The 27,965-nt window shown below is 39.1% G+C and overlaps 2 protein-coding genes and 1 long non-coding RNA gene across 4 annotated transcripts in view; 1 reads left to right on the top strand and 2 right to left on the bottom strand.

The window, feature by feature from the left end:
- The window catches only part of LOC115182132 (cystathionine beta-synthase), a 32,718-nt gene extending 20,525 nt beyond the window's left edge, over window positions 1-12,193 (bottom strand). The window contains exon 1 of one of the 2 annotated variants that reach the window (XM_029743801.1): window positions 12,055-12,193. The gene's annotated coding sequence lies outside the window, so the exon portion shown is untranslated. Of the gene's footprint in view, window positions 1-10,615; window positions 10,640-12,054 lie in introns of those variants that run through there. The other variant, XM_029743802.1, reaches the window with a different exon arrangement.
- Window positions 12,194-13,822: 1,629 nt separating this feature from the next.
- LOC115182090 (splicing factor U2AF 35 kDa subunit) lies at window positions 13,823-25,024 on the bottom strand. Its single transcript, XM_029743740.1, has 8 exons — window positions 24,919-25,024; window positions 24,219-24,306; window positions 19,781-19,847; window positions 17,869-17,918; window positions 15,986-16,084; window positions 15,663-15,796; window positions 14,938-15,030; window positions 13,823-14,165 (listed from the first exon to the last, which is right to left on the bottom strand). The coding sequence occupies exons 1-8, from the start codon at window positions 24,960-24,962 to the stop codon at window positions 14,006-14,008; spliced, it is 735 nt and encodes a 244-aa protein (XP_029599600.1). The 5' UTR covers window positions 24,963-25,024; the 3' UTR covers window positions 13,823-14,005.
- On the top strand, window positions 18,867-19,700 carry LOC115182091 (uncharacterized). The gene is made up of 3 exons (XR_003873620.1): window positions 18,867-19,008; window positions 19,114-19,548; window positions 19,644-19,700. It is a non-coding gene; the product is annotated as an uncharacterized LOC115182091 (long non-coding RNA).
- Window positions 25,025-27,965: the final 2,941 nt, after the last annotated feature.

Below are 27,965 nucleotides of genomic sequence, written 5' to 3'. Positions count from 1 at the left end.
AATGTATTAACAATACAACATACTGTCCCTAACGTGTTAACAATACAACATACTGTCCCTAATGTATTAACAATACAACATACTGTCCCTAATGTATTAACAATACAACATACTGTCCCTAACGTATTAACAATACAACATTCTGTCCCTAATGTATTAACAAGACAACATACAGTCCCTAATGTATTAACAAGACAACATACTGTCCCTAATGTATTAACAAGACAACATACTGTCCCTAATGTATTAACAATACAACATACTGTCCCTAATGTATTAACATACTGTCCCTAATGTATTAACAAGACAACATACAGTCCCTAATGTATTAACATACTGTCCCTAATGTATTAACAAGACAACATACTGTCCCTAACGTATTAACAATACAACATACTGTCCCTAATGTATTAACAATACAACATACTGTCCCTAATGTATTAACAAGACAACATACTGTCCCTAATGTATTAACAATACAACATACTGTCCCTAACGTATTAACAATACAACATACTGTCCCTAATGTATTAACAGGACAACATACTGTCCCTAATGTATTAACAAGACAACATACTGTCCTAATGTATTAACAAGACAACATACTGTCCCTAACGTATTAACAATACAACATACTGTCCTAATGTATTAACAAGACAACATACAGTCCCTAATGTATTAACATACTGTCCCTAATGTATTAACAAGACAACATACTGTCCCTAATGTATTAACAAGACAACATACTGTCCCTAATGTATTAACAAGACAACATACTGTCCCTAACGTATTAACAATACAACATACTGTCCCTAATGTATTAACAAGACAACATACTGTCCCTAATGTATTAACAAGACAACATACTGTCTCTAACGTATTAACAAGACAACATACTGTCCCTAATGTATTAACAAGACAACATACTGTCCCTAATGTATTAACATACTGTCCCTAATGTATTAACAAGACAACATACTGTCCCTAATGTATTAACAAGACAACATACTGTCCCTAATATATTAACAAGACAACATACTGTCCCTAATGTATTAACAAGACAACATACTGTCCCTAATATATTAACAAGACAACATACTGTCCCTAATGTATTAACAAGACAACATACTGTCCCTAATGTATTAACAAGACAACATACTGTCCCTAATGTATTAACAAGACAACATACTGTCCCTAATGTATTAACAATACAACATACTGTCCTAATGTATTAACAAGACAACATAAAGTCCCTAATGTATTAACAAGACAACATACTGTCCCTAATGTATTAACAAGACAACATACAGTCCCTAATGTATTAACAATACAACATACTGTCCCTAATGTATTAACAAGACAACATACAGTCCCTAATGTATTAACATACTGTCCCTAATGTATTAACAATACAACATAATGTCCCTAATGTATTAACAAGATAACATACTGTCCCTAATGTATTAACAAGACAACATACTGTCCCTAATGTATTAACAATACAACATACTGTCCTAATGTATTAACAAGACAACATACTGTCCCTAATGTATTAACAAGACAACATACTGTCCCTAACGTATTAACAATACAACATACTGTCCCTAACGTATTAACAATACAACATACTGTCCCTAATGTATTAACAATACAACATACTGTCCCTAACGTATTAACAATACAACATACTGTCCCTAATGTATTAACAATACAACATACAGTCCCTAATGTATTAACAAGACAACATACAGTCCCTAATGTATTAACAAGACAACATACTGTCCCTAATGTATTAACAAGACAACATACAGTCCCTAATGTGTTAACATACTGTCCCTAATGTATTAACAAGACAACATACTGTCCCTAACGTATTAACAAGACAACATACTGTCCCTAATGTATTAACAAGACAACATACTGTCCCTAATGTATTAACAAGACAACATACAGTCCCTAACGTATTAACAAGACAACATACTGTCCCTAATGTATTAACAAGACAACATACTGTCCCTAACGTATTAACAATACAACATACTGTCCCTAATGTATTAACAATACAACATACTGTCCCTAATGTATTAACATACTGTCCCTAATGTATTAACAAGACAACATACTGTCCCTAATGTATTAACAAGACAACATACTGTCCCTAATGTATTAACAAGACAACATACTGTCCCTAATGTATTAACATACTGTCCCTAATGTATTAACAAGACAACATACTGTCCCTAATGTATTAACAAGACAACATACTGTCCCTAATGTATTAACAAGACAACATACTGTCCCTAATGTATTAACAAGACAACATACTGTCCCTAATGTATTAACAATACAACATACTGTCCCTAATGTATTAACAAGACAACATACTGTCCCTAATGTATTAACAATACAACATACTCTACCTAATGTATTAACAAGACAACATACTGTCCCTAATGTATTAACAAGACAACATACTGTCCCTAATGTATTAACAAGACAACATACTGTCCCTAATGTATTAACAAGACAACATACTGTCCCTAACGTATTAACAATACAACATACTGTCCCTAATGTATTAACAATACAACATACTGTCCCTAATGTATTAACAATACAACATACAGTCCCTAATGTATTAACAAGACAACATACAGTCCCTAATGTATTAACAAGACAACATACTGTCCCTAATGTATTAACAAGACAACATACAGTCCCTAATGTGTTAACATACTGTCCCTAATGTATTAACAAGACAACATACTGTCCCTAACGTATTAACAAGACAACATACTGTCCCTAATGTATTAACAAGACAACATACTGTCCCTAATGTATTAACAAGACAACATACAGTCCCTAACGTATTAACAAGACAACATACTGTCCCTAATGTATTAACAAGACAACATACTGTCCCTAACGTATTAACAATACAACATACTGTCCCTATTGTATTAACAATACAACATACTGTCCCTAATGTATTAACATACTGTCCCTAATGTATTAACAAGACAACATACTGTCCCTAATGTATTAACAAGACAACATACTGTCCCTAATGTATTAACAAGACAACATACTGTCCCTAATGTATTAACATACTGTCCCTAATGTATTAACAAGACAACATACTGTCCCTAATGTATTAACAAGACAACATACTGTCCCTAATGTATTAACAAGACAACATACTGTCCCTAATGTATTAACAAGACAACATACTGTCCCTAACGTATTAACAATACAACATACTGTCCCTAATGTATTAACAATACAACATACTGTCCCTAATGTATTAACATACTGTCCCTAATGTATTAACAAGACAACATACTGTCCCTAATGTATTAACAAGACAACATACTGTCCCTAATGTATAACAAGACAACATACTGTCCCTAATGTATTAACATACTGTCCCTAATGTATTAACAAGACAACATACTGTCCCTAATGTATTAACAAGACAACATACTGTCCCTAATGTATTAACAAGACAACATACTGTCCCTAATGTATTAACAAGACAACATACTGTCCCTAATGTATTAACAATACAACATACTGTCCCTAATGTATTAACATACTGTCCCTAATGTATTAACAATACAACATACTCTACCTAATGTATTAACATGACAACATACTGTCCCTAATGTATTAACAAGACAACATACTGTCCCTAATGTATTAACAAGACAACATACTGTCCCTAATGTATTAACAATACAACATACTGTCCCTAATGTATTAACAAGACAACATACTGTCCCTAATGTATTAACAAGACAACATACTGTCCCTAATGTATTAACAATACAACATACTGTCCCTAATGTATTAACAAGACAACATACTGTCCCTAATGTATTAACATACTGTCCCTAATATATTAACAATACAACATACTGTCCCTAATGTATTAACAAGACAACATACTGTCCCTAATGTATTAACAAGACAACATACTGTCCCTAATGTATTAACAAGACAACATACTGTCCCTAATGTATTAACAAGACAACATACTGTCCCTAACGTATTAACAATACAACATACTGTCCCTAATGTATTAACAATACAACATACTGTCCCTAATGTATTAACAAGACAACATACTGTCCCTAAATATTAACAAGACAACATACTGTCCCTAATGTATTAACAAGACAACATACTGTCCCTAATGTATTAACATACTGTCCCTAATGTATTAACAAGACAACATACTGTCCCTAATGTATTAACAAGACAACATACTGTCCCTAATGTATTAACAAGACAACATACTGTCCCTAATGTATTAACAAGACAACATACTGTCCCTAATGTATTAACAATACAACATACTGTCCCTAATGTATTAACATACTGTCCCTAATGTATTAACAATACAACATACTCTACCTAATGTATTAACAAGACAACATACTGTCCCTAATGTATTAACAAGACAACATACTGTCCCTAATGTATTAACAAGACAACATACTGTCCCTAATGTATTAACAATACAACATACTGTCCCTAATGTATTAACAAGACAACATACTGTCCCTAATGTATTAACAAGACAACATACTGTCCCTAATGTATTAACAATACAACATACTGTCCCTAATGTATTAACAAGACAACATACTGTCCCTAATGTATTAACATACTGTCCCTAATATATTAACAATACAACATACTGTCCCTAATGTATTAAAAAGACAACATACTGTCCCTAATGTATTAACAAGACAACATACTGTCCCTAATGTATTAACAAGACAACATACTGTCCCTAATGTATTAACAAGACAACATACTGTCCCTAACGTATTAACAATACAACATACTGTCCCTAATGTATTAATAATACAACATACTGTCCCTAATGTATTAACAAGACAACATACTGTCCCTAAATATTAACAAGACAACATACTGTCCCTAATGTATTAACAAGACAACATACTGTCCCTAATGTATTAACATACTGTCCCTAATGTATTAACAAGACAACATACTGTCCCTAAATATTAACAAGACAACATACTGTCCCTAATGTATTAACAAGACAACATACTGTCCCTAATGTATTAACATACTGTCCCTAATGTATTAACAAGACAACATACTGTCCCTAATGTATTAACAAGACAACATACTGTCCCTAATGTATTAACAAGACAACATACTGTCCCTAATGTATTAACAAGACAACATACTGTCCCTAATGTATTAACAATACAACATACTGTCCCTAATGTATTAACATACTGTCCCTAATGTATTAACAATACAACATACTCTACCTAATGTATTAACAAGACAACATACTGTCCCTAATGTATTAACAAGACAACATACTGTCCCTAATGTATTAACAAGACAACATACTGTCCCTAATGTATTAACAATACAACATACTGTCCCTAATGTATTAACAAGACAACATACTGTCCCTAATGTATTAACAAGACAACATACTGTCCCTAATGTATTAACAATACAACATACTGTCCCTAATGTATTAACAAGACAACATACTGTCCCTAATGTATTAACATACTGTCCCTAATATATTAACAATACAACATACTGTCCCTAATGTATTAACAAGACAACATACTGTCCCTAATGTATTAACAAGACAACATACTGTCCCTAATGTATTAACAAGACAACATACTGTCCCTAATGTATTAACAAGACAACATACTGTCCCTAACGTATTAACAATACAACATACTGTCCCTAATGTATTAATAATACAACATACTGTCCCTAATGTATTAACAAGACAACATACTGTCCCTAAATATTAACAAGACAACATACTGTCCCTAATGTATTAACAAGACAACATACTGTCCCTAATGTATTAACATACTGTCCCTAATGTATTAACAAGACAACATACTGTCCCTAATGTATTAACATACTGTCCCTAATGTATTAACAAGACAACATACAGTCCCTAATGTATTAACATACTGTCCCTAATGTATTAACAAGACAACATACTGTCCCTAACGTATTAACAATACAACATACTGTCCCTAATGTATTAACAATACAACATACTGTCCCTAATGTATTAACAAGACAACATACTGTCCCTAATGTATTAACAATACAACATACTGTCCCTAACGTATTAACAATACAACATACTGTCCCTAATGTATTAACAAGACAACATACTGTCCCTAATGTATTAACAAGACAACATACTGTCCTAATGTATTAACAAGACAACATACTGTCCCTAACGTATTAACAATACAACATACTGTCCTAATGTATTAACAAGACAACATACAGTCCCTAATGTATTAACATACTGTCCCTAATGTATTAACAAGACAACATACTGTCCCTAATGTATTAACAAGACAACATACTGTCCCTAATGTATTAACAAGACAACATACTGTCCCTAACGTATTAACAATACAACATACTGTCCCTAATGTATTAACAAGACAACATACTGTCCCTAATGTATTAACAAGACAACATACTGTCTCTAACGTATTAACAAGACAACATACTGTCCCTAATGTATTAACAAGACAACATACTGTCCCTAATGTATTAACATACTGTCCCTAATGTATTAACAAGACAACATACTGTCCCTAATGTATTAACAAGACAACATACTGTCCCTAATATATTAACAAGACAACATACTGTCCCTAATGTATTAACAAGACAACATACTGTCCCTAATATATTAACAAGACAACATACTGTCCCTAATGTATTAACAAGACAACATACTGTCCCTAATGTATTAACAAGACAACATACTGTCCCTAATGTATTAACAAGACAACATACTGTCCCTAATGTATTAACAATACAACATACTGTCCTAATGTATTAACAAGACAACATAAAGTCCCTAATGTATTAACAAGACAACATACTGTCCCTAATGTATTAACAAGACAACATACAGTCCCTAATGTATTAACAATACAACATACTGTCCCTAATGTATTAACAAGACAACATACAGTCCCTAATGTATTAACATACTGTCCCTAATGTATTAACAATACAACATAATGTCCCTAATGTATTAACAAGATAACATACTGTCCCTAATGTATTAACAAGACAACATACTGTCCCTAATGTATTAACAATACAACATACTGTCCTAATGTATTAACAAGACAACATACTGTCCCTAATGTATTAACAAGACAACATACTGTCCCTAACGTATTAACAATACAACATACTGTCCCTAACGTATTAACAATACAACATACTGTCCCTAATGTATTAACAATACAACATACTGTCCCTAACGTATTAACAATACAACATACTGTCCCTAATGTATTAACAATACAACATACAGTCCCTAATGTATTAACAAGACAACATACAGTCCCTAATGTATTAACAAGACAACATACTGTCCCTAATGTATTAACAAGACAACATACAGTCCCTAATGTGTTAACATACTGTCCCTAATGTATTAACAAGACAACATACTGTCCCTAACGTATTAACAATACAACATACTGTCCCTAATGTATTAACAATACAACATACTGTCCCTAATGTATTAACATACTGTCCCTAATGTATTAACAAGACAACATACTGTCCCTAATGTATTAACAAGACAACATACTGTCCCTAATGTATTAACAAGACAACATACTGTCCCTAATGTATTAACATACTGTCCCTAATGTATTAACAATACAACATACTCTACCTAATGTATTAACAAGACAACATACTGTCCCTAATGTATTAACAAGACAACATACTGTCCCTAATGTATTAACAAGACAACATACTGTCCCTAATGTATTAACAAGACAACATACTGTCCCTAACGTATTAACAATACAACATACTGTCCCTAATGTATTAACAATACAACATACTGTCCCTAATGTATTAACAATACAACATACAGTCCCTAATGTATTAACAAGACAACATACAGTCCCTAATGTATTAACAAGACAACATACTGTCCCTAATGTATTAACAAGACAACATACAGTCCCTAATGTGTTAACATACTGTCCCTAATGTATTAACAAGACAACATACTGTCCCTAACGTATTAACAAGACAACATACTGTCCCTAATGTATTAACAAGACAACATACTGTCCCTAATGTATTAACAAGACAACATACAGTCCCTAACGTATTAACAAGACAACATACTGTCCCTAATGTATTAACAAGACAACATACTGTCCCTAACGTATTAACAATACAACATACTGTCCCTATTGTATTAACAATACAACATACTGTCCCTAATGTATTAACATACTGTCCCTAATGTATTAACATACTGTCCCTAATGTATTAACAAGACAACATACTGTCCCTAATGTATTAACAAGACAACATACTGTCCCTAATGTATTAACATACTGTCCCTAATGTATTAACAAGACAACATACTGTCCCTAATGTATTAACAAGACAACATACTGTCCCTAATGTATTAACAAGACAACATACTGTCCCTAATGTATTAACAAGACAACATACTGTCCCTAACGTATTAACAATACAACATACTGTCCCTAATGTATTAACAATACAACATACTGTCCCTAATGTATTAACATACTGTCCCTAATGTATTAACAAGACAACATACTGTCCCTAATGTATTAACAAGACAACATACTGTCCCTAATGTATTAACAAGACAACATACAGTCCCTAATGTATTAACATACTGTCCCTAATGTATTAACAAGACAACATACTGTCCCTAATGTATTAACAAGACAACATACTGTCCCTAATGTATTAACAAGACAACATACTGTCCCTAATGTATTAACAAGACAACATACTGTCCCTAATGTATTAACAATACAACATACTGTCCCTAATGTATTAACATACTGTCCCTAATGTATTAACAATACAACATACTCTACCTAATGTATTAACAAGACAACATACTGTCCCTAATGTATTAACAAGACAACATACTGTCCCTAATGTATTAACAAGACAACATACTGTCCCTAATGTATTAACAATACAACATACTGTCCCTAATGTATTAACAAGACAACATACTGTCCCTAATGTATTAACAAGACAACATACTGTCCCTAATGTATTAACAATACAACATACTGTCCCTAATGTATTAACAAGACAACATACTGTCCCTAATGTATTAACATACTGTCCCTAATATATTAACAATACAACATACTGTCCCTAATGTATTAACAAGACAACATACTGTCCCTAATGTATTAACAAGACAACATACTGTCCCTAATGTATTAACAAGACAACATACTGTCCCTAATGTATTAACAAGACAACATACTGTCCCTAACGTATTAACAATACAACATACTGTCCCTAATGTATTAACAATACAACATACTGTCCCTAATGTATTAACAAGACAACATACTGTCCCTAAATATTAACAAGACAACATACTGTCCCTAATGTATTAACAAGACAACATACTGTCCCTAATGTATTAACATACTGTCCCTAATGTATTAACAAGACAACATACTGTCCCTAATGTATTAACAAGACAACATACTGTCCCTAATGTATTAACAAGACAACATACTGTCCCTAATGTATTAACAAGACAACATACTGTCCCTAATGTATTAACAATACAACATACTGTCCCTAATGTATTAACATACTGTCCCTAATGTATTAACAATACAACATACTCTACCTAATGTATTAACAAGACAACATACTGTCCCTAATGTATTAACAAGACAACATACTGTCCCTAATGTATTAACAAGACAACATACTGTCCCTAATGTATTAACAATACAACATACTGTCCCTAATGTATTAACAAGACAACATACTGTCCCTAATGTATTAACAAGACAACATACTGTCCCTAACATATTAACAATACAACATACTGTCCCTAATGTATTAACAAGACAACATACTGTCCCTAATGTATTAACAAGACAACATACTGTCCCTAATGTATTAACAAGACAACATACTGTCCCTAATGTATTAACAATACAACATACTGTCCCTAACGTGTTAACAAGACAACATACTGTCCCTAATGTATTAACAATACAACATACTGTCCCTAATGTATTAACAAGACAACATACTGTCCCTAATGTATTAACAATACAACATACTGTCCCTAATGTATTAACATACTGTCCCTAATGTATTAACAAGACAACATACTGTCCCTAACGTATTAACAATACAACATACTGTCCCTAATGTATTAACAATACAACATACTGTCCCTAATGTATTAACAATACAACATACTGTCCCTAATGTATTAACAAGACAACATACTGTCCCTAATGTATTAACAATACAACATACTGTCCCTAATGTATTAACAAGACCTACTCCTGACCCTAACGTGTTAAAATGGTACTAATTCTTTGGATTCCCAGACAGAGAGTTCAGTCCATTTGGTTGCCCCTGTCTAATACTAACAGGCAGTGTACACTTCCAAGCAGCTGTTCAAATGGACCTCTTTCTGAACTGCACTGAAGACACAAACCTCGCCTGAGTGGCTTGATACCAAATGACCAGCACACAATAAACCCACCGGAGAGCATTGTGTCCTTAGGAAAACAACGTATGGTTGGAGACAGAGAGAGACCAAAGGAAACGTTCCCTCTGAGCCAGCGCATTTCTTAATGGAACTACTACTGCTGGTCATGCTACTTCTGTTACAGCGTCTGTCTAACTACTGCTACGGCAGATATGGGAGCAGAGGTTTGAGTGTTCCTTGGGTGAGTTCATTTGCAATCTGATCCCCCTTGCAGACAGGTTCACTGAGTGGCAATGAGGCTGAGTTGAGGCTGAAATGTTCAGAGGGTTGTGTTACGTCACAGCTGGCCTTGGGTGTGTAACCAAACCAGTTGAGCAGACACCCTCCAGACCCAACCCACCGGTTATAACACTTTTACTACATCAGATAAACTGCCTTTGGAGCTTCTCTCAACAGATATTCTCAATACTTTCTACCAAAAACGATGTTCTTTTTTTAATTTCTTCTTTCAGAATTCCCAAAAGTAGTGGAATTAAAAGATAGTTTGCGATGATATATAGCCTGGCTAAAAACACGGGTAAATAACAAAAAGGACAGTATTTACAACCCCATAATAATACATATAACTGCCCTAAAAAGACAATGTCCAATAACCTCTATCATAACTATTCAGAGCCATCAAGCCCATAGCGGATTAAACTCCATGGTGAAGGAAGTTTCTGACGACTCCACCAGAGTGGAGCAGAGATCAGGCTTTGTGGAATCGAGCTCTGACTAGATTGGCTCTGCCTCTGAATAGTTATGATAGGCATTATTGGGCAATGTCTTTTTAGGGCCATACTAGAAACATGTGTGTTTAGTCAGCTCTCAGGGCCATGGCACAAGAGTGCACTCAACTATGGCAAATTGTGGTGGGCAAAATGAACTAAGGGTGCAGCTCAAATTCATTGCCTGCAGCCCTCAGTCACCAGAGCAGAAAGAGACAACAAATGTGATGGAGGATTCACAGGTCAATTCATTCAATAGTGCAAATTATAACTATATTTCTCAACACAAAGCGATCTTGTACTCAGGTAACTGATGATAGACAGGAGGACCCAGAAATAGTCCCATATGGTGGGTCAGAGGCAGATGTTTGTGTGTGCATTTTAGCTAACCCAAACCCGTTTCCTAAATGTACCCTAATTCTCCTAACCTACTGTACTACGAAAAGTCAAATCTGACGTTAATTTGACAAACGTTGGATCCCTTCTAGCCATATGGTCGGGGGTTTATGGACCATGTGCTTGTTTAAAACACGAACTGTCATTGTAATAACCCACCTCTTTACTATTATTTAGATTGCCATGACTCAGTAGGTACAGCATAATTATAAAACTATATAAGGACACAGAACTTTATTTCGATGAATGGAACATGGCATCATACAAAAAAAGTGCATAAAAAAATAGCACTAACATCATCATGCAAGAGATCGATCAGTTTGAACTTACCTATGTAGCTGATGATCTGGGAATCTGGAGAGGTAAAGAATCTTCCTCCGGCGATAGAAAGAAACTTTTACAACAGTGAGATAATAAAGAGGACTATCAGCGCGAGGAGGTTGGCCAATCGTTGGGGAAGAATGCATGTTTAGGGCGCATTTTGATTGGCTGCAGCGAGGGAGTCTATTTCTGTCCCTCCTCCAATGAGAGATGCAGATTTGGTGAAACGTTGGGGGAAACAAGTCGGTACATGGCGAAAACGTTTAGAAGTCTAACAGGGATCTATTTCTATTCATTTCCAAAAAGCAGAGAACCTTTTCAAATGTTATTTTCAGAAACATCGGAACCTATACGCCACTCGCGCATCCCATGTGCCATCCAATGCGTTAACGTGCCTTTCACGCATGGTTTATGGTCGTAAAGACGTTTTTTATAGGTCTATTCTTTGAGGACTTTATTGTATTTTTCCAACTGGTGATCTTGGTTGTCCAATGTAATTTCCATGGAGTTGTTCATCCTTGCGTAACCATGAGACAAAATCCGGATGGATACTTTTTGGTACATGATGGTCATAACATTTGCTGAGTTCAAAACAACTGGGTACTCGGAAAAATACGAGGTCAAATCATGACGTCAGCGATCTTCAGGTCGGAGCGCTGGAAAGAGGCTGGAGTTCCCGAGTTTGATCAATTCAAAACGATTTTTCCCAGTCGGCACTCCTTTTTTCCCGACCGAGATCCCAGTTGTTTTGAAAGGACTGAAGTAGTTCCCAGTTTTTTTGAACGGGGCAACTGTTCAACTCATGACACACTTAACTATTGGTGCGTTCAAGACAACTGGTGGCGCATTCAAAATAACTGGGAACTTGGAGGAAAAAAACGATCCAACTCTGGATCTCAGGCCTTTTTCTAGAGCTCCAAATGACGTCATGATTTGACCTTGTATTTTTCCAAGTTCAAATGCTCCATTCAAAACTGGGAACTCTGAAAAATACGAGGTCAAATCATGACGTCAGTGGGTTTAAGGTCGTCTCTTACACACCCAGTGACAGTAGCTTTACCCTACATGTCAAACTCATTCCACAGAGGGCCAAGTGTCTGCGGGTTTTCCGCTCCTCCCTTGTACTTGATTGATGAATTAAGTCACTAATTAGGAAAGCCCCTCACCTGGTTGTCTATGTCTTAATTGAAAGGAAAACCCCAAAACCAGCAGACTTTTTTTATTTGACCTTTGTTTAACTAGGCAAGTCAGTTAAGAACAAATTCTTATTTTCAATGACAGCCTAGGAACAGTGGGTTAACTGCCTTGTTCAGGTGCAGAGCGACAGTTTTTTTACCTTGTCAGCTCGGGGATTCGATCTTGCAACCTTTCAGTTACAAGTCCAACGCTCTAACCACTAGGCTACATTAGGCCCAAACTCCGTCCAGCTGTGTAGTGCTAGGATAAAAACCAAAACATGCACCCAGATGGGGCCCCAGGACCGAGTTTGGGAAACCCTGCATACATTACATTCAAACGTGTGGTAAATGCAGAGGGGATTTCTTAAGGTCATTGCCTATGCCAGGGCTCTCCAACCCTGTTCCTGGAGCGCTACCGTCCTATAGGTTGATATTCTGTTAGTTACAACTGGGGTTGGAGCGAAAACCTACAGTTGGGTATCGCTCCAAGAACAGGGTTGGAGAGCCCTGGCCTATGCAGTAAACCCTTTCACCCAGTCTTATCCCTGCTAGATTATAACTCCAACCAACTGCAGCAATGAAAAAGGACACAGCAGAGAATCACTACAAAGTCTGTTTTATTGAGAAAGCAACGGAAGCTTGTATTTGTGTCTTTAAAAAAAGGGATAAAAGAAATGAAATTAACGACGATTGCAACATGTTACACACATTTTTCATCATGGGAGAGAGGTAGGAGGGGGACAAGGGGTTGGAAGAGGGGGATAATTAGGTCTTGGCTCATCTTAAAACCTTCCAGAACGTTCCCGATCCCTGGACCTCCTTTTCTCGCGGTCCCGTCCGCCACCTCTTCCGCCGTCGCCACCACGGCCACGGTCTCGGGAGCGAGAACGCCTTTCCCGGGATCGTGAGCGAGAGCGGTGTCCTCCTCCTCCTCCTCCTTTGCTAGAAAGGGAGAAATAAAATGCTTGAACCACATAACAGCAGCACACAACTTAACCAGCCTAGAGAATACTCAAAAACATCTAAAAATGAGGCTTTTACTTTAGTCAACTACACAAGTACCAGTGGTGGGAAAAAAAGTACCCAATTGTCATACTTTAGTTAAAGTAAAAGATACCTTAACAGAAAATGACTCAAGTAAAAGTGAAAGCCATACAACAAAATCCTACTTGAGTAATAGTCTAAAAGTATTTGGTTTTAAATATACTTATCAAAAGTAAAAGTATAAATCATTTCAAATTCCTTCTATTCAGCAAACCAGACGGCACGATTTTCTTGTTTTTTTACATTTATGAATAGCCAGGAGCACGCTCCAACACTCAGACATAATTTACAAACAAAGCATTTGTGTTTAGTGAGTCTGCCAGATCAGATGCAGTAGGGATGACCAGGGATGTTCTCTTTGCGTGATTTAGACAATTTTTCTGTCCAGTTAAGCATTAAAAATGGAACGAGTACCTTTCGGTGTCAAGGAAAATATCATGAGGAAATAGTACATAATGTTCTTTAGGAATGTGGCGGAGTAAAAGTTAAAGCAATCAAAAATACAAATAGTAAAGTACAGATACCCCAAAAAACTAAAGTAGTACTTTAAACCACTGCCAAGTACGGTATTGGATGCTTCACCATTCAATCCCATGAAACAGTCAAACGTTGACAGCGACACAGAACAAGGTCTTCCTGGAATACAAACATTCCCTAGAATGTGTCCTACCCTTTTCTGCGGCGTCCATACAGGTCCCGGCGAAGTTCCCTGGAGATGGGTTTCAGGTGCATGAAGTTACAGAAGCCTCCTCTGGTGCACTCTCTGTGGATGGTAGGCAAGCAGAGGGTTAATATTGTTACCGTGAGAAAAGCTTTTCCAATCTCCACCTGTATCCACTGATTAATCACGTTTACCACCCTGCACTCCAAACCAGAGGCTTAGCTAGCTACATGTATATCTCCTGCTGGAGTTAGCCAAACAGTTCAACTGTAGCCTAAGCAAACGATGGGTAGTTCCAATGGAAAAACACTTGCGGTACCATCCCAAATGACACCCTATATAGTGCACTACTTTTGACCAGGGCCCATAGGGAATAGGATGCCATTTCCTAACAGCCTGAGTTATATGCTGCAGGGAGACAAGACTACATTCTTCCTGTTGGATAAGAGGTGGCAACTTAAGCCTTAAGCCAAGGGTGTAATTAATTAGGAAGCAAATGGAACAAAACAGGGAGGATTCTGAATTTGTCCAATAGAAACTCTAGTTTTCGGTGTAAAACTTTTCCGTTTGGTTTACGTTGAAAAGAGTTTTAGGATTACTGATTACATGGTGGAACTGTAAAAATATGGTGGAATGCAGTGGTGAAACAAGGCGTCTGGTTATTGTTGAAGGTACACTGACTGTCAAACACAGTAGTGTATAGATATTCATCAGAAAGAGAGATCGACACTGACCCCATCTCATACTGCCGACAGCAGGCTTCCCTGAAGTCAGTGACGGGGGAGAGCTCTGAGTGGACAGGCTGACCGTTGAACCAGCGGTTGTTCAGGTCCATCACCGCTTTCTCCGCATCCTCTTCCCGACGAAACTATACACACAGAGAGAAGAGAGGCCATGTTTTAGACAGATTTACACTGATGAAGGTTGATGAACCCAAAGACGAGAGACTATAAAAACAGGAATTTTTCCTGTTTCCCCACAGACAGATTAACGCAACACACTGAAGATGGATGAAGAGAGAATTTAACATGGCTGACATGGGATCTCTGACCCTCACCTTCACATAGACGTTGCCGACCAGATGGTCTCCGAGGTTGTCACACACGTTCATCTCCTCCACCTCTCCGTACTTCTCCTCCATCTCTGTGAAGACTTCCTGTAGGGGTTAAGGTCAGAAGATGGGGTTAGGGTCATGTGTGACAAAACAATCACTGATTGATAAGTAAAGCAGCACCATAGAGACCCACTTTAAAGACCCACTAATAACTACACTGAACAAAAATATAGAAACACAACATGCAACAATTTCAAAGACTTTACCGAGTTACAGTTCACATAAGGAAATCAGTCATTGAAATAAATTCATTAGGCTTTATTCTATGGATTTCACATGACTGGGAATACAGATATGCATCTGTTGGTCACAGATACCTTAAAGAAAAAGGTAGGGCGTGGATCAGAAAACCAGTCAGTATCTGGTGTGACCATTATTTGCCTCATGCAGGGCGACACATCTCCTTCGCATAGAGTTGATCAGGGTGTTGATTGTGGCCTGAGGAATGTTGTTCCACTCCTCGTCAATGGCTGTGCGAAGTTGCTGGATATTGGCGGGAACTGGAACAAGCTGTTGTACACGTCAATCCAGAGCATCCCAAACATGCTGAATGGGTGACATGTCTGGTGAGTATGCAGACCATGGAAGAACTGGGACACTGTCAGCTCCCAGGAATTGTGTACAGCTTCTTGTGACATGGGGCAGTGCATTATGCTGAAACACGAGGTGATGGCGCTGGATGAATGGCACGACAATGGGCCTCAGGATCTTGTCACATATTGCTGTGTATTCAAATTGCCATGGATAAAATGCAATTGTGTTTGTTGTCCATAGCGTATGCCTGCCCATACCATAACCCTACCATAGGGAACTCTGTTCATAACGCTGACATCAGCAAACCGCTCGCCCACGCAACGCCATACACGTGGTCTGCGATTGGAAGTACTGCCAAATTCTCTAAAACAACAGTGGTGGCTTATGAGAGATATTAACATTCAATTCTCTGGCAACAGCTCTGGTGGACATGTTCTGCAGTCAGCATGCCAACTGCACACTCCCTCAACTTGAGACATCTGTGGCATTGTGTTGAGTGACAAAACTGCACATTTTAGAGTAGCCTTTTGTCACCAGCACAAGGTGCACCTGTGTAATGATCATGCCGTTTAATCAGCTTGTTGATATGACACACCGGTCAGGTGGATGGATTATCTTGGCAAAGGAGAAATGCTCAATAACAGGGATGTAAACAAAATTGTACAGAAATCTGTGCGTGTGGAACATTTCTGGGATTTTTTTTATTTCAGCTCATGAAACCAACACTTTATTTAGAGATCCATTAATAACTAGATCTGTTATCATTAGACTTACTCTAGAGACCAACTAGTCTAGACTTTTCTTTAAATGTTATCTAAGCAGCAGCAGTAAACAACAGCCTGCTCTTGGAAACGATACTAACATTATTCTATAGTACAGGTCATCACCGCAGGTCAACCCAATGACATACACTGTTTGAGAGCATCAAAACCATGACGTATTATGGGTAAATGGTGAATGAGTAATCCACAAATAATATTGAGTAGTTATTTATGATACAAGGCGATTTGTACATCCGTTATGTCTCGCCTTCAAAGTCAGCTGCAGTGTGGAACATACCCATGGTTTCTACACGGCTGACACTCACTGAGGGTCTGTTCCATTACCCAACTACATATCCTCTACTGTACAAATACTGCCCCTTTCACATCAGCGAACAGGGACAATATTGGCACAGCAGGATTGATCCTGTTGTGAAAAGTAAATGGGAGAGGAAGTTGATACCGTGCACAACAGGCAGGTTTGGCAGAGAAGGTGAAACATCACAAGTCTCTCATGCCGAGGTCACTCACCTCAAAGAACTCGTCATAGTGCTCTTGCATCTCCACGTCGCTGACGGCACCTAAAACCATGAACAAATAACCAGTCAGAAAGCAGCTAGGCGGAGGCAGAGTCACTAAGCATCTGCATCAGTGCAATTTCACATCCAACGACTTACGAGAATATATAGACAACATACCAAGCTAAACCATGAAACTAACATACAAGTTAACTTTGTGTACGTTTCACATTTGTCCTATTGCCACCATTTTAAATCCCTGTTACTTTATCCCCCTTGGAAATCCCCAGATAAACATTACAATGGTGCAGCAGCTTAGTAAATCAGGCCAGTAATCTATTAGAATTGTATCAATTAAGCCAAGTTCATGTATACATTAAGATGACATCACTTTGGAACAACAATCTTAATGACAGTGTCTCAGCACAAGCCAGCTTCAGTGACGGCGTTTGAGAACACTGGCAGTGGAGCTGGCTGGTGCTGAAAATGAGTGCCAACGAAGCTAGTATGAGCAAGAAATGCATGCAAACTAGTCAATTTTAGAAGTTGAAAGTCTAGAAATATACAGAAACATTAACTGCATTTCAGGAGTATTTTACCCATAACATTCAACCTGAAGGACAGGACAGATGGCTCCCCATTTTCCACTTGCCTGTGGTCTTGGTATTAAACTGAATGACCCCCATGCAAGAGGCAATATAATGCAAGCATGATACATTTACTCATACTAAATCGACATAAGAACCTAGGCTAGGTAAATATATAGCTGATATCTTGCCAGCCAGAGGGGGTCTATGGGAATGGTATGCTTTTCAGAGCTATTGATCAAGTGACATGTCTGGCCTTCTCCATGACAAAAACACTACTTCAAAATGTATATTTTGCATGAGCAACAGCATTATTGTGTGCCATGGGGAAAGCTATCCACACTGAGCCCATCACACCAGGCTCACATCAGTGATGCCTCCAGGGAAAACAGTGTACATGTTTGGATTCAGCTAATAGGAATATAATAGCATATGGGTGTTGGCTGGGCACATTGTTTTTAGTAGCCTGGACCTGAAATCAAACGAAATGTTTCCCAGGAAAAATATCTAAGATATTGCTACTGTTTCCTGGCAAATGGGGGTGTTGTTGCAGCAAAGGTAGGTAGGTGTACACCAGATAACAGTATAATATAATGGAGGTGTTGTAGTGTAGGTAGGCAGGTGTACACCAGATAACAGTATAATGGAGGTGTTGTAGTGTAGGTAGGCAGGTGTACACCAGATAACAGTATAATATAATGGAGGTGTTGTAGTGTAGGTAGGTAGGTGTACACCAGATAACAGTATAATATAATGGAGGTGTTGTAGTGTAGGTAGGTAGGTGTACACCAGATAACAGTATAATATAATGGAGGTGTTGTAGTGTAGGTAGGTAGGTGTACACCAGATAACAGTATAATATAATGGAGGTGTTGTAGTGTAGGTAGGTAGGTGTACACCAGATAACAGTATAATATAATGGAGGTGTTGTAGTGTAGGTAGGTAGGTGTACACCAGATAACAGTATAATATAATGGAGGTGTTGTAGTGTAGGTAGGTGTACACCAGATAACAGTATAATATAATGGAGGTGTTGTAGTGTAGGTAGGTAGGTGTACACCAGATAACAGTATAATATAATGGAGGTGTTGTTGTAGTGTAGGTAGGTGTACACCAGATAACAGTATAATATAATGGAGGTGTTGTGTAGGTAGGTATACACCAGATAACAGTATAATATAATGGAGGTGTTGTAGTGTAGGTAGGTGTACACCAGATAACAGTATAATATAATGGAGGTGTTGTAGTGTAGGTAGGTAGGTAGGTTTACACCAGATAACAGTATAATATAATGAGCAGTCCATGCCGCAGGGCCTTGCAAATGTAGGGGGAACTTACAGCGTATACCATCGGCAGACTGGGCAGTGTTTTGAGGGTTACGGTAAATGTTCAACAGGGCAATGGTCTGAAATACAAAACGGACATTTTTGTGATACATGTCAAGCAGAAATGGGGTTTTGGGGGAAGAAAGTTAAATTAGATAAAGTATCATGCTCCTTACAACAGGCCCTGAAGAGAACACACTAGGGTCAGCTAATACTTCCTCAATGGACACATTTGAAGCCATAACTAGATTCATTAGTCCCCTGTATGGAACTCTGCTCTGAAGCATAGAGTGCATGGTGTGATCTGAAATGCTGAAAGAGAAGGTAACGGTGTGTCTCCTGACCACAGACGTCTCTGCCAGGGCTTCACAGGAGGCTGCAATCACAAGGAACTCTGAACGAATCAAAGTAATGCCAGTTAAAAAGAGACATTACTGACAAGTGTTACTGGAGAAGTATCAAGGACTCTGGTAGGTTCATGTGTTGAACATTCAATCCAACGCATTTTCCCAAAGGAAATAGCCGTTTGTGAATAGGTCACAGCACAAAAGCCATCTAAGTAAGCACATGTGAAGCCATCTCTGGACTATGGAGGGAGGGAGGTGTTTGGCTAGTTCTGAGGTCCTTGTTTGGAAAGTCAGTCATCAGAAGAGAACAGAACCGTGGCCCAGACAGACTCCTGTGAGTCCACAGCCATACCTACCTGTGTGAGAGGAGAGGCGTCAGCTCTGGTAAGACAGGGCTCAACACTGGGTACTGCTCACACAGTGGAGGGTTACAACTAGGTCTACCCAATTATAGGCCTTGTGCTCAAGGTAGTTTGGGATTTCAATTGGTCAACATAGCCTATAGCAGAATGGAATATGTTTCTGTTTTGAGTGGCTGAGAGATTGTGTATAAGAGGGCAAAGACTGAGGCAGAGGAAACAAATATTTGACGATACAAAACAGAGATTGAGGAGCATCCTGTTCATTTATCTGGTAGTAATGGTTTGCCATTCAGGGTGGGGACTGGGAGGAGCAGTTACAGTAGCCGATGTGTGAGAGAGGTACTATAATGTTGGGTTCCCTGCTAACAGTGCCGAGGCAGTCCCTCACAGCTCGGCTGCTACGTGACCTACATATGGGGAGCAGGAGGGGGGAAAAGGAGGGATTTCTGAACCCCTGAGGCAGATCTTTGGACTTACAGCGAGAGGCGTCGGCCGTCTGTGCACTGTTTTGGGGGTTACGGTAGATGTTTTGAATCAAGATGGTCTGCCGGGGATGACAAGAATACAAGAGATAAATCATTAAATTTGTGTAAATCCCAAATGAGTCTAGGTCCCTGATTATTGACGTAAATACACTATTGTGTTTACTGACTTAGGAATCGAATCTCTCCTTAGAATCTATGGGCTGTATTTCAGAGGAGTTGGGGTAGAGGACAGAATGTGAACGGAGCGAGCAGCGAGTTTCCAAAGGCTAGAGCGCCAGCCTTCTCACCCGATTCCAATAGCGCTCACTTCCAGAGCTCAGGGCATGCCCAGCCCAGCATGCATTTGTAGTCTACCTGTGTGCTGCTATAGCCCCTTGCTTTAGCTACTGTCATCAAGTATGCTACATATTTCCATAAAAAAAATAATAATCAAGGTGACTTAAAAAGACGAGGAGGATCAAGAGCGAGTGCAGTGATGTAGTCTCTACAACTAAAGAATCATTTTGGTGGCTTCCCGGGTCTAAGGCACTGCATTGCAGTGTTGCGGAGTCACTACAGCCAGGGGTTCGATCCCAGGCCGTGTCACAACCGGCCGTGTCACAACCGGCCGTGTCACAACCGGGCCGTGTCACAACCGGGCCGTGTCACAACCGGGCCGTGTCACAACCGGGCCGTGTCACAACCGGCCGTGTCTGGGAGTCCCATATGGCGGCGCACAATTGGCCCAGCGTCATCTGGGCTAGGGGAGGGTTTGGCCGGGGGGGGGCTTTACTTGGCTCATCGCTCTCTTGTGACTCGTGACAGGCCAGGCGCCTGAAGGCTGTATTCGGTCATCAGTTGAACGGGGTTTCCTCCAACAAATTGGTGCGTCTGGCTTCCGGGTTAAGCGAGCGGGTGTTAAGAAGCGCGGCTTGGCGGGTCATGTTTCGAAGGACACACAACTCAACCTTAAACTCTCCAGAGCTCGTTGGGGAGTGGCAGCGACGAGACAAAATAGTGAACACGAAATCAGGGAGAAAAAGGGGGGTCAAAATTACACCAAAAAAAATCATTGTGGAATCTGAAAAAACATCCCGAAAGCATGATGGGGAACTTACTACATGCACATGATAACAGAAAGGAACGAGGTGGGTAGCTAGCTAAGAGTGTCATTGTAGCAAAGTATTTATAAACTAAGTTTTGTTCATTTTGGTTCTATTATCTATACAATAGGCCAGAAAGAAAAAAAAAATGTATGAAATGAAATGTATGCATTCACTACTGTAAGTCGCTCTGGATAAGAGCGTCTGCTAAATGACTAAAATGTAAATGTAATAATTGATTTTGGCCCAATAGGTCTGGCATATTACCTCTTTCAAGGAGCTTTCCATTTTGATAGGATTATTTGTTAAATTGTGATTTAAACGAATGGAGCGGCTGTTTTTTTTTCTTCTGTGTCTGCAGAGCGGTATTTTAGCGGAGCAATTGGAAAGGACGTGGATCGCCGCGCAAGCACCCCTCCATGAGCGGGATTTCTGACCGGCTCAACTCCGCCCACATGCTCTGGTAGAGGAGGATCATCCAATCAGTCTACTGATAGAAAGCTTGGTTTTGTTTCTCATGGTTCGGCATAGGGCCAAGCACAACTATCCTGAGTTGGGAGACCTAGGGTTGGGTCAGATTGAGTCTTTCGATATGAAGTGGCTGAGCTGTTTAATGAAGCACAAGGACAGGGGAACTGAGCTGCCATCGTGTCCATCAAATGTCTACCAAAGAGCCAGGCAAGCCGTCACTAAATGATGGGAGCAGGTTGGCCACATGTCCATGTGAGCATAGTCAAAAGACCCAGGTTGGAGGAAAATATATACCATTCAGGATAACACTACTTCATTTCATCAAGGTTGTGTCATCTGCCATTGCATACCATAATCAGCATTAGCCTACCAGTGGCTAGGGTGACCACATATCCCGGATTGTGCAGGACACTCCCACATTTAAATTAAAACACCACTAACTTACAAAAAAGTTAGATGTCTGTATTTAAGTCAGATTTCCTATTCATTTGATGAGAATTGACATTCTTAACCGTCTCTTTTGTAGTCATGTTGCACTTTTGACAAGATATATTATATGGCCGTGGTACTGGTAACGTTGAACACTTCTCTAATCGTTGAGGATCTCTGATATTCTGCACAGCGCAAGATGAGACTTAAGCCAATGTCATATTGTCAACCAAAATCACATTTGTCAAATCCTTTCGAGATTTGCAGCTGACAGTGAGTAAACTACTTACAAAAAGTTTGCTTCTGATGAATAGTTAAAGAGTAAATATTAGACTGACAGATAAGGTCATTTTTTCACACTTGTAAGGCACTCCCTACTCAGTTCCTCATTCAACGTAATTGCTGCTACTTCACTCAATCCCGTTTTAAGTCCTCCTTCCTAACTGTATTAAATTCTCTGACAAACCAGAAATGGTTCCTTGGCCAAATATTCCCTGATTTTCATAACAGCCAGACATGTGGTCTCTCTTGCGTCACGTGGTCTCTTTTGCGTCACCAAATTTTGTGCGAGCCCGGAAAAAGAGTAGGCTTCATGCGCTTCAATTACCCTGGTGCAGCTGCAAAAAAACATGTATTCATGTAGGCTACACTGTCCCACAAACATCTCGCAAAATCATCCTGTTGTACCACATTTGGGTATTTTAAAAATGTGGTCACCCTACCAACAGCAGTTGCTTCTCTTCTGATAAATATTGACTGAAAAGCATTGACATGCTGCCAACCCTATCCTCATCAACCATAATGCAGGTTCTCTGAAAGGCAACAGAACACAATGTTATATACACACACTTCTGTAGGTAAGCCAATCGTGGAATCTGAAATGCAAACGTGCACATGGTTAGTGGAAACATTTAGGTCTACTTTACATCTGCTCAGCAACCTGTTCTTCCACATGATGCTATTGCAGTATGTACCTAGGCCCATTGGAACATGGAAGCAACATTGCAAATGTAAATGGAATTAGGGCTAATTGACAACACTGCATGTTTCAGTACTTCATGAATGATTATTTGATCCTACACAAGGTTAAGTCCAATCGCCACACAAACAAGTAAACAATCAAATGTGATTATAATCAGTAACGCGAGCTAGCTAACAAAGAAAGCGAAGGAAGTCCTGATACATTCTAGTGGGCTATATCACAAGCATCGGGCAATTGCTTGCCATAAACACCTAGCTACCTAATCATATTCAAGACATAATAAGTACACTCACCTGGCTGAAAGTTGGCTTGTTGTGCAACCTAGAGCAGCGGTCCCCATGTCTGCACGCTCCAATTTTAAAGTAGAATGAACAATTGACCCTTGAACATGGACAAGAAAGTAAACAAATTAGATGTTGATAAATGGCTAGATTAGTGTTTGCTTTGTATAGTTGTGTTGCTGCATCTAGCTAGCTACAATGGAAAACAAACACGATTCGGTGTGTGCTTGTGCAGTAGCCAACCTAGCCACTGGAGTCGTCTCGAGACAATGCTAAAGAGTTAGCTAGCTACAGTAGCACGCTAGTTAGCTGCAGATTAGCTTAGCAAGCCAACTTTGAGGTTATACTAACTAGCAAACTATTTAACTACTGACTTGTAAAACATTTGATACTAAATTACTCTAGAAAATAAAGACTGATTTAGCTTAGTCTGGCCGATTTGGAGGGATACTGACGCGACGCAGCACATGCCACATTTTCAAACCAAGCCGCCGCCTCCTCCATTCAAGCAAGTTAGCTAGCCCTCTACAGTATAGTCAGGAAGCTACGCTAGCTAGCCACACAAGTCTGAATGAAAAGCAACGGGTGCAGCAGCAGTCGTATTTGTAAGTAAACTGGTAGCTTGTTGGGTTAAAACGTGCACGTTCTACAGAATAGGCATTTTACTAGCATTATTATTTCAGCTTTTTCACAAAAAGACGAAATAACCTACTTGTCTTTCTCTGTTCCGAAAATGGAGGCCAGGTACTCCGCCATCTTCGGTTTGTCAACTAAACTGTGCTCTACGTCATGTATTCAACACTTGCCGCTTTTTTGATAGAGGCAAAAATTGTGCTCTTCGTCATTGTCGTTTGCATACGCTCTTATCTTGTCTGTTTTTCCCCCTTAATACTCCCATGGGGGCGCAATTGCATCCATTTTGGTTTCATGAATAGGGCCAACGATTATGATAACTAAAGCCCTTTCATCTGTTTTAGGGCCCTGTAGAAAATATCTGTCTGTATGCTACGCTGAATGAAGAAGAAGAAGAAGGGGAAGAAGTTTTAAGAAGAAGATTACTTTATTGTCTAACGTCCATTCATAATGTAAATTAGTAGCAAGGGGTTTCAGACTTCCTAGTATCATTCAATGAGAGGATAGTAGAGCTGACAAAACAACAACAACATAGATCCTAAAGCCACCACACAATGTTGGCACATGACTCAGGGTTATATTAAAGACTATGTGTATGTTCACACAGAGAGATCTGACAGGTATTGTATGAGGTATTGAGCCTACTGTAATGTGTATAACTGTAGCCTACTGTAATGTGTATAACTGTAGTCTACTGTAATGTGCATCACTTTAGCCTACTGTAATGTGTACAACTTTAGCCTACTGTAATGTGTATAACTTTAGCCTACTGTAATGTGTATAACTTTAGCCTATTGTAATGTGTATCACTTTAGCTTACTGTAATGTGTATAACTTTAGCCTACTGTAATGTGCTTAACTTTAGCCTATTGTAATGTGTATAACTTTAGCCTACTGTAATGTGTATAACTGTAGCCTACTGTAATGTGTATAACTGTACTCTACTGTAATGTGCATCACTTTAGCCTACTGTAATGTGTATAACTTTAGCCTACTGTAATGTGTATAACTTTAGCTTACTGTAATGTGTATAACTTTAGCCTATTGTAATGTGTATCACTTTAGCTTACTGTAATGTGTATAACTTTAGCCTACTGTAATGTGCTTAACTTTAGCCTATTGTAATGTGTATAACTTTAGCCTACCCTAATGTGTATAACTTTATCCTATTGTAATGTGTATAACTTTAGACTACTGTAATGTGTATCACTTTAGCTTACTGTAATGTGTATAACTTTAGCCTACTGTAATGTGTATAACTTTAGCCTACTGTAATGTGCTTAGCTTTAGTCTACTGTAATGTGTATCACTTTAGCCTACTGTAATGTGTATAACTTTAGCCTACTATAATGAGCTTAACTTTAGCCTACTATAATGAGCTTAACTTTAGCCTACTATAATGAGCTTAACTTTAGCCTACTCTGTAATGTGTATAACTTTAGCCTACTGTAATGTGTATCATTTTAGCCTACTGTAATGTGTATCATTTTAGCCTACTGTAATGTGTATAACTTTAGCCTACTCTGTAATGTGCTTAACTTTAGCCTACTGTAATGTGTATAACTTTAGCCTACTCTGTAATGTGCTTAACTTTAGCCTACTGTAATGTGCTTAACTTTAGCCTACTGTAATGTGTATCATTTTAGCCTACTATAATGTGTATAACTTTAGTCTACAGTAATGTACATTTGTTTCATTTACTGTATAACTAGTCTCACATCCTGCATCTATCTGTTCATGATCATAGCTAATTTATAGTAACAGGGCCACCGTGGGGGCGGTCAAAAAGATTCAAGTTCCTCGGCGTACACATCTCAGAGGAACTGAACTGGTCTAACAACACGGACACCTTGGTGAAGAAACACGACAGAGACTCTTCAACCCACACGGACACCGTGGTGAAGAAACACGACAGAGACTCTTCAACCCACACTGACACCGTGGTGAAGAAACACGACAGAGACTCTTCAACTCACACGGACACCCTGGTGAAGAAGCACGACAGAGACTCTTCAACCCACACGGACACCTTGGTGAAGAAGCACGACAAAGACTCTTCAACCCACACTGACACCCTGGTGAAGAAACACGACAGAGACTCTTCAACCCACACTGACACCCTGGTGAAGAAGGCACGACAGAGACTCTTCAACCCACACTGACACCGTGGTGAAGAAACACGAGAGACTCTTCAACCCACACTGACACCCTGGTGAAGAAGGCACGACAGAGACTCTTCAACCCACACTGACACCGTGGTGAAGAAACACGACAGAGACTCTTCAACCCACACGGACACCTTGGTGAAGAAGCACGACAGAGACTCTTCAACCCACACTGACACCGTGGTGAAGAAACACGACAGAGACTCTTCAACCCACACTGACACCCTGGTGAAGAAGGCACGACAGAGACTCTTCAACCCACACTGACACCCTGGTGAAGAAGGCACGACAGAGACTCTTCAACCCACACTGACACCCTGGTGAAGAAACACGACAGAGACTCTTCAACCCACACTGACACCCTGGTGAAGAAGACACGACAGAGACTCTTCAACCCACACGGACACCTTGGTGAAGAAGACACGACAGAGACTCTTCAACCCACACGGACACCTTGGTGAAGAAGCACGACAGAGACTCTTCAACCCACACTGACACCCTGGTGAAGAAGACACGACAGAGACTCTTCAACCCACACGGACACCTTGGTGATGAAGGCACGACAGAGACTCTTCAACCCACACGGACACCCTGGTGAAGAAGCACGACAGAGACTCTTCAACCCACACTGACACCCTGGTGAAGAAGCACGACAGAGACTCTTCAACCCACACTGACACCCTGGTGAAGAAGACACGACAGAGACTCTTCAACCCACACTGACACCGTGGTGAAGAAACACGACAGAGACTCTTCAACCCACACTGACACCCTGGTGAAGAAACACGACAGAGACTCTTCAACCCACACTGACACCGTGGTGAAGAAACACGAGAGACTCTTCAACCCACACTGACACCCTGGTGAAGAAGGCACGACAGAGACTCTTCAACCCACACTGACACCGTGGTGAAGAAACACGACAGAGACTCTTCAACCCACACGGACACCTTGGTGAAGA

Source organism: Salmo trutta, unplaced genomic scaffold, assembly GCF_901001165.1.
Source record: "Salmo trutta unplaced genomic scaffold, fSalTru1.1, whole genome shotgun sequence".
In the NCBI taxonomy this organism is placed as follows: Eukaryota; Metazoa; Chordata; class Actinopteri; order Salmoniformes; family Salmonidae; genus Salmo; species Salmo trutta.
The sequence above is the reverse complement of the archived record's forward strand: the minus strand, read 5'-3'. Positions and strand labels throughout refer to the sequence as shown.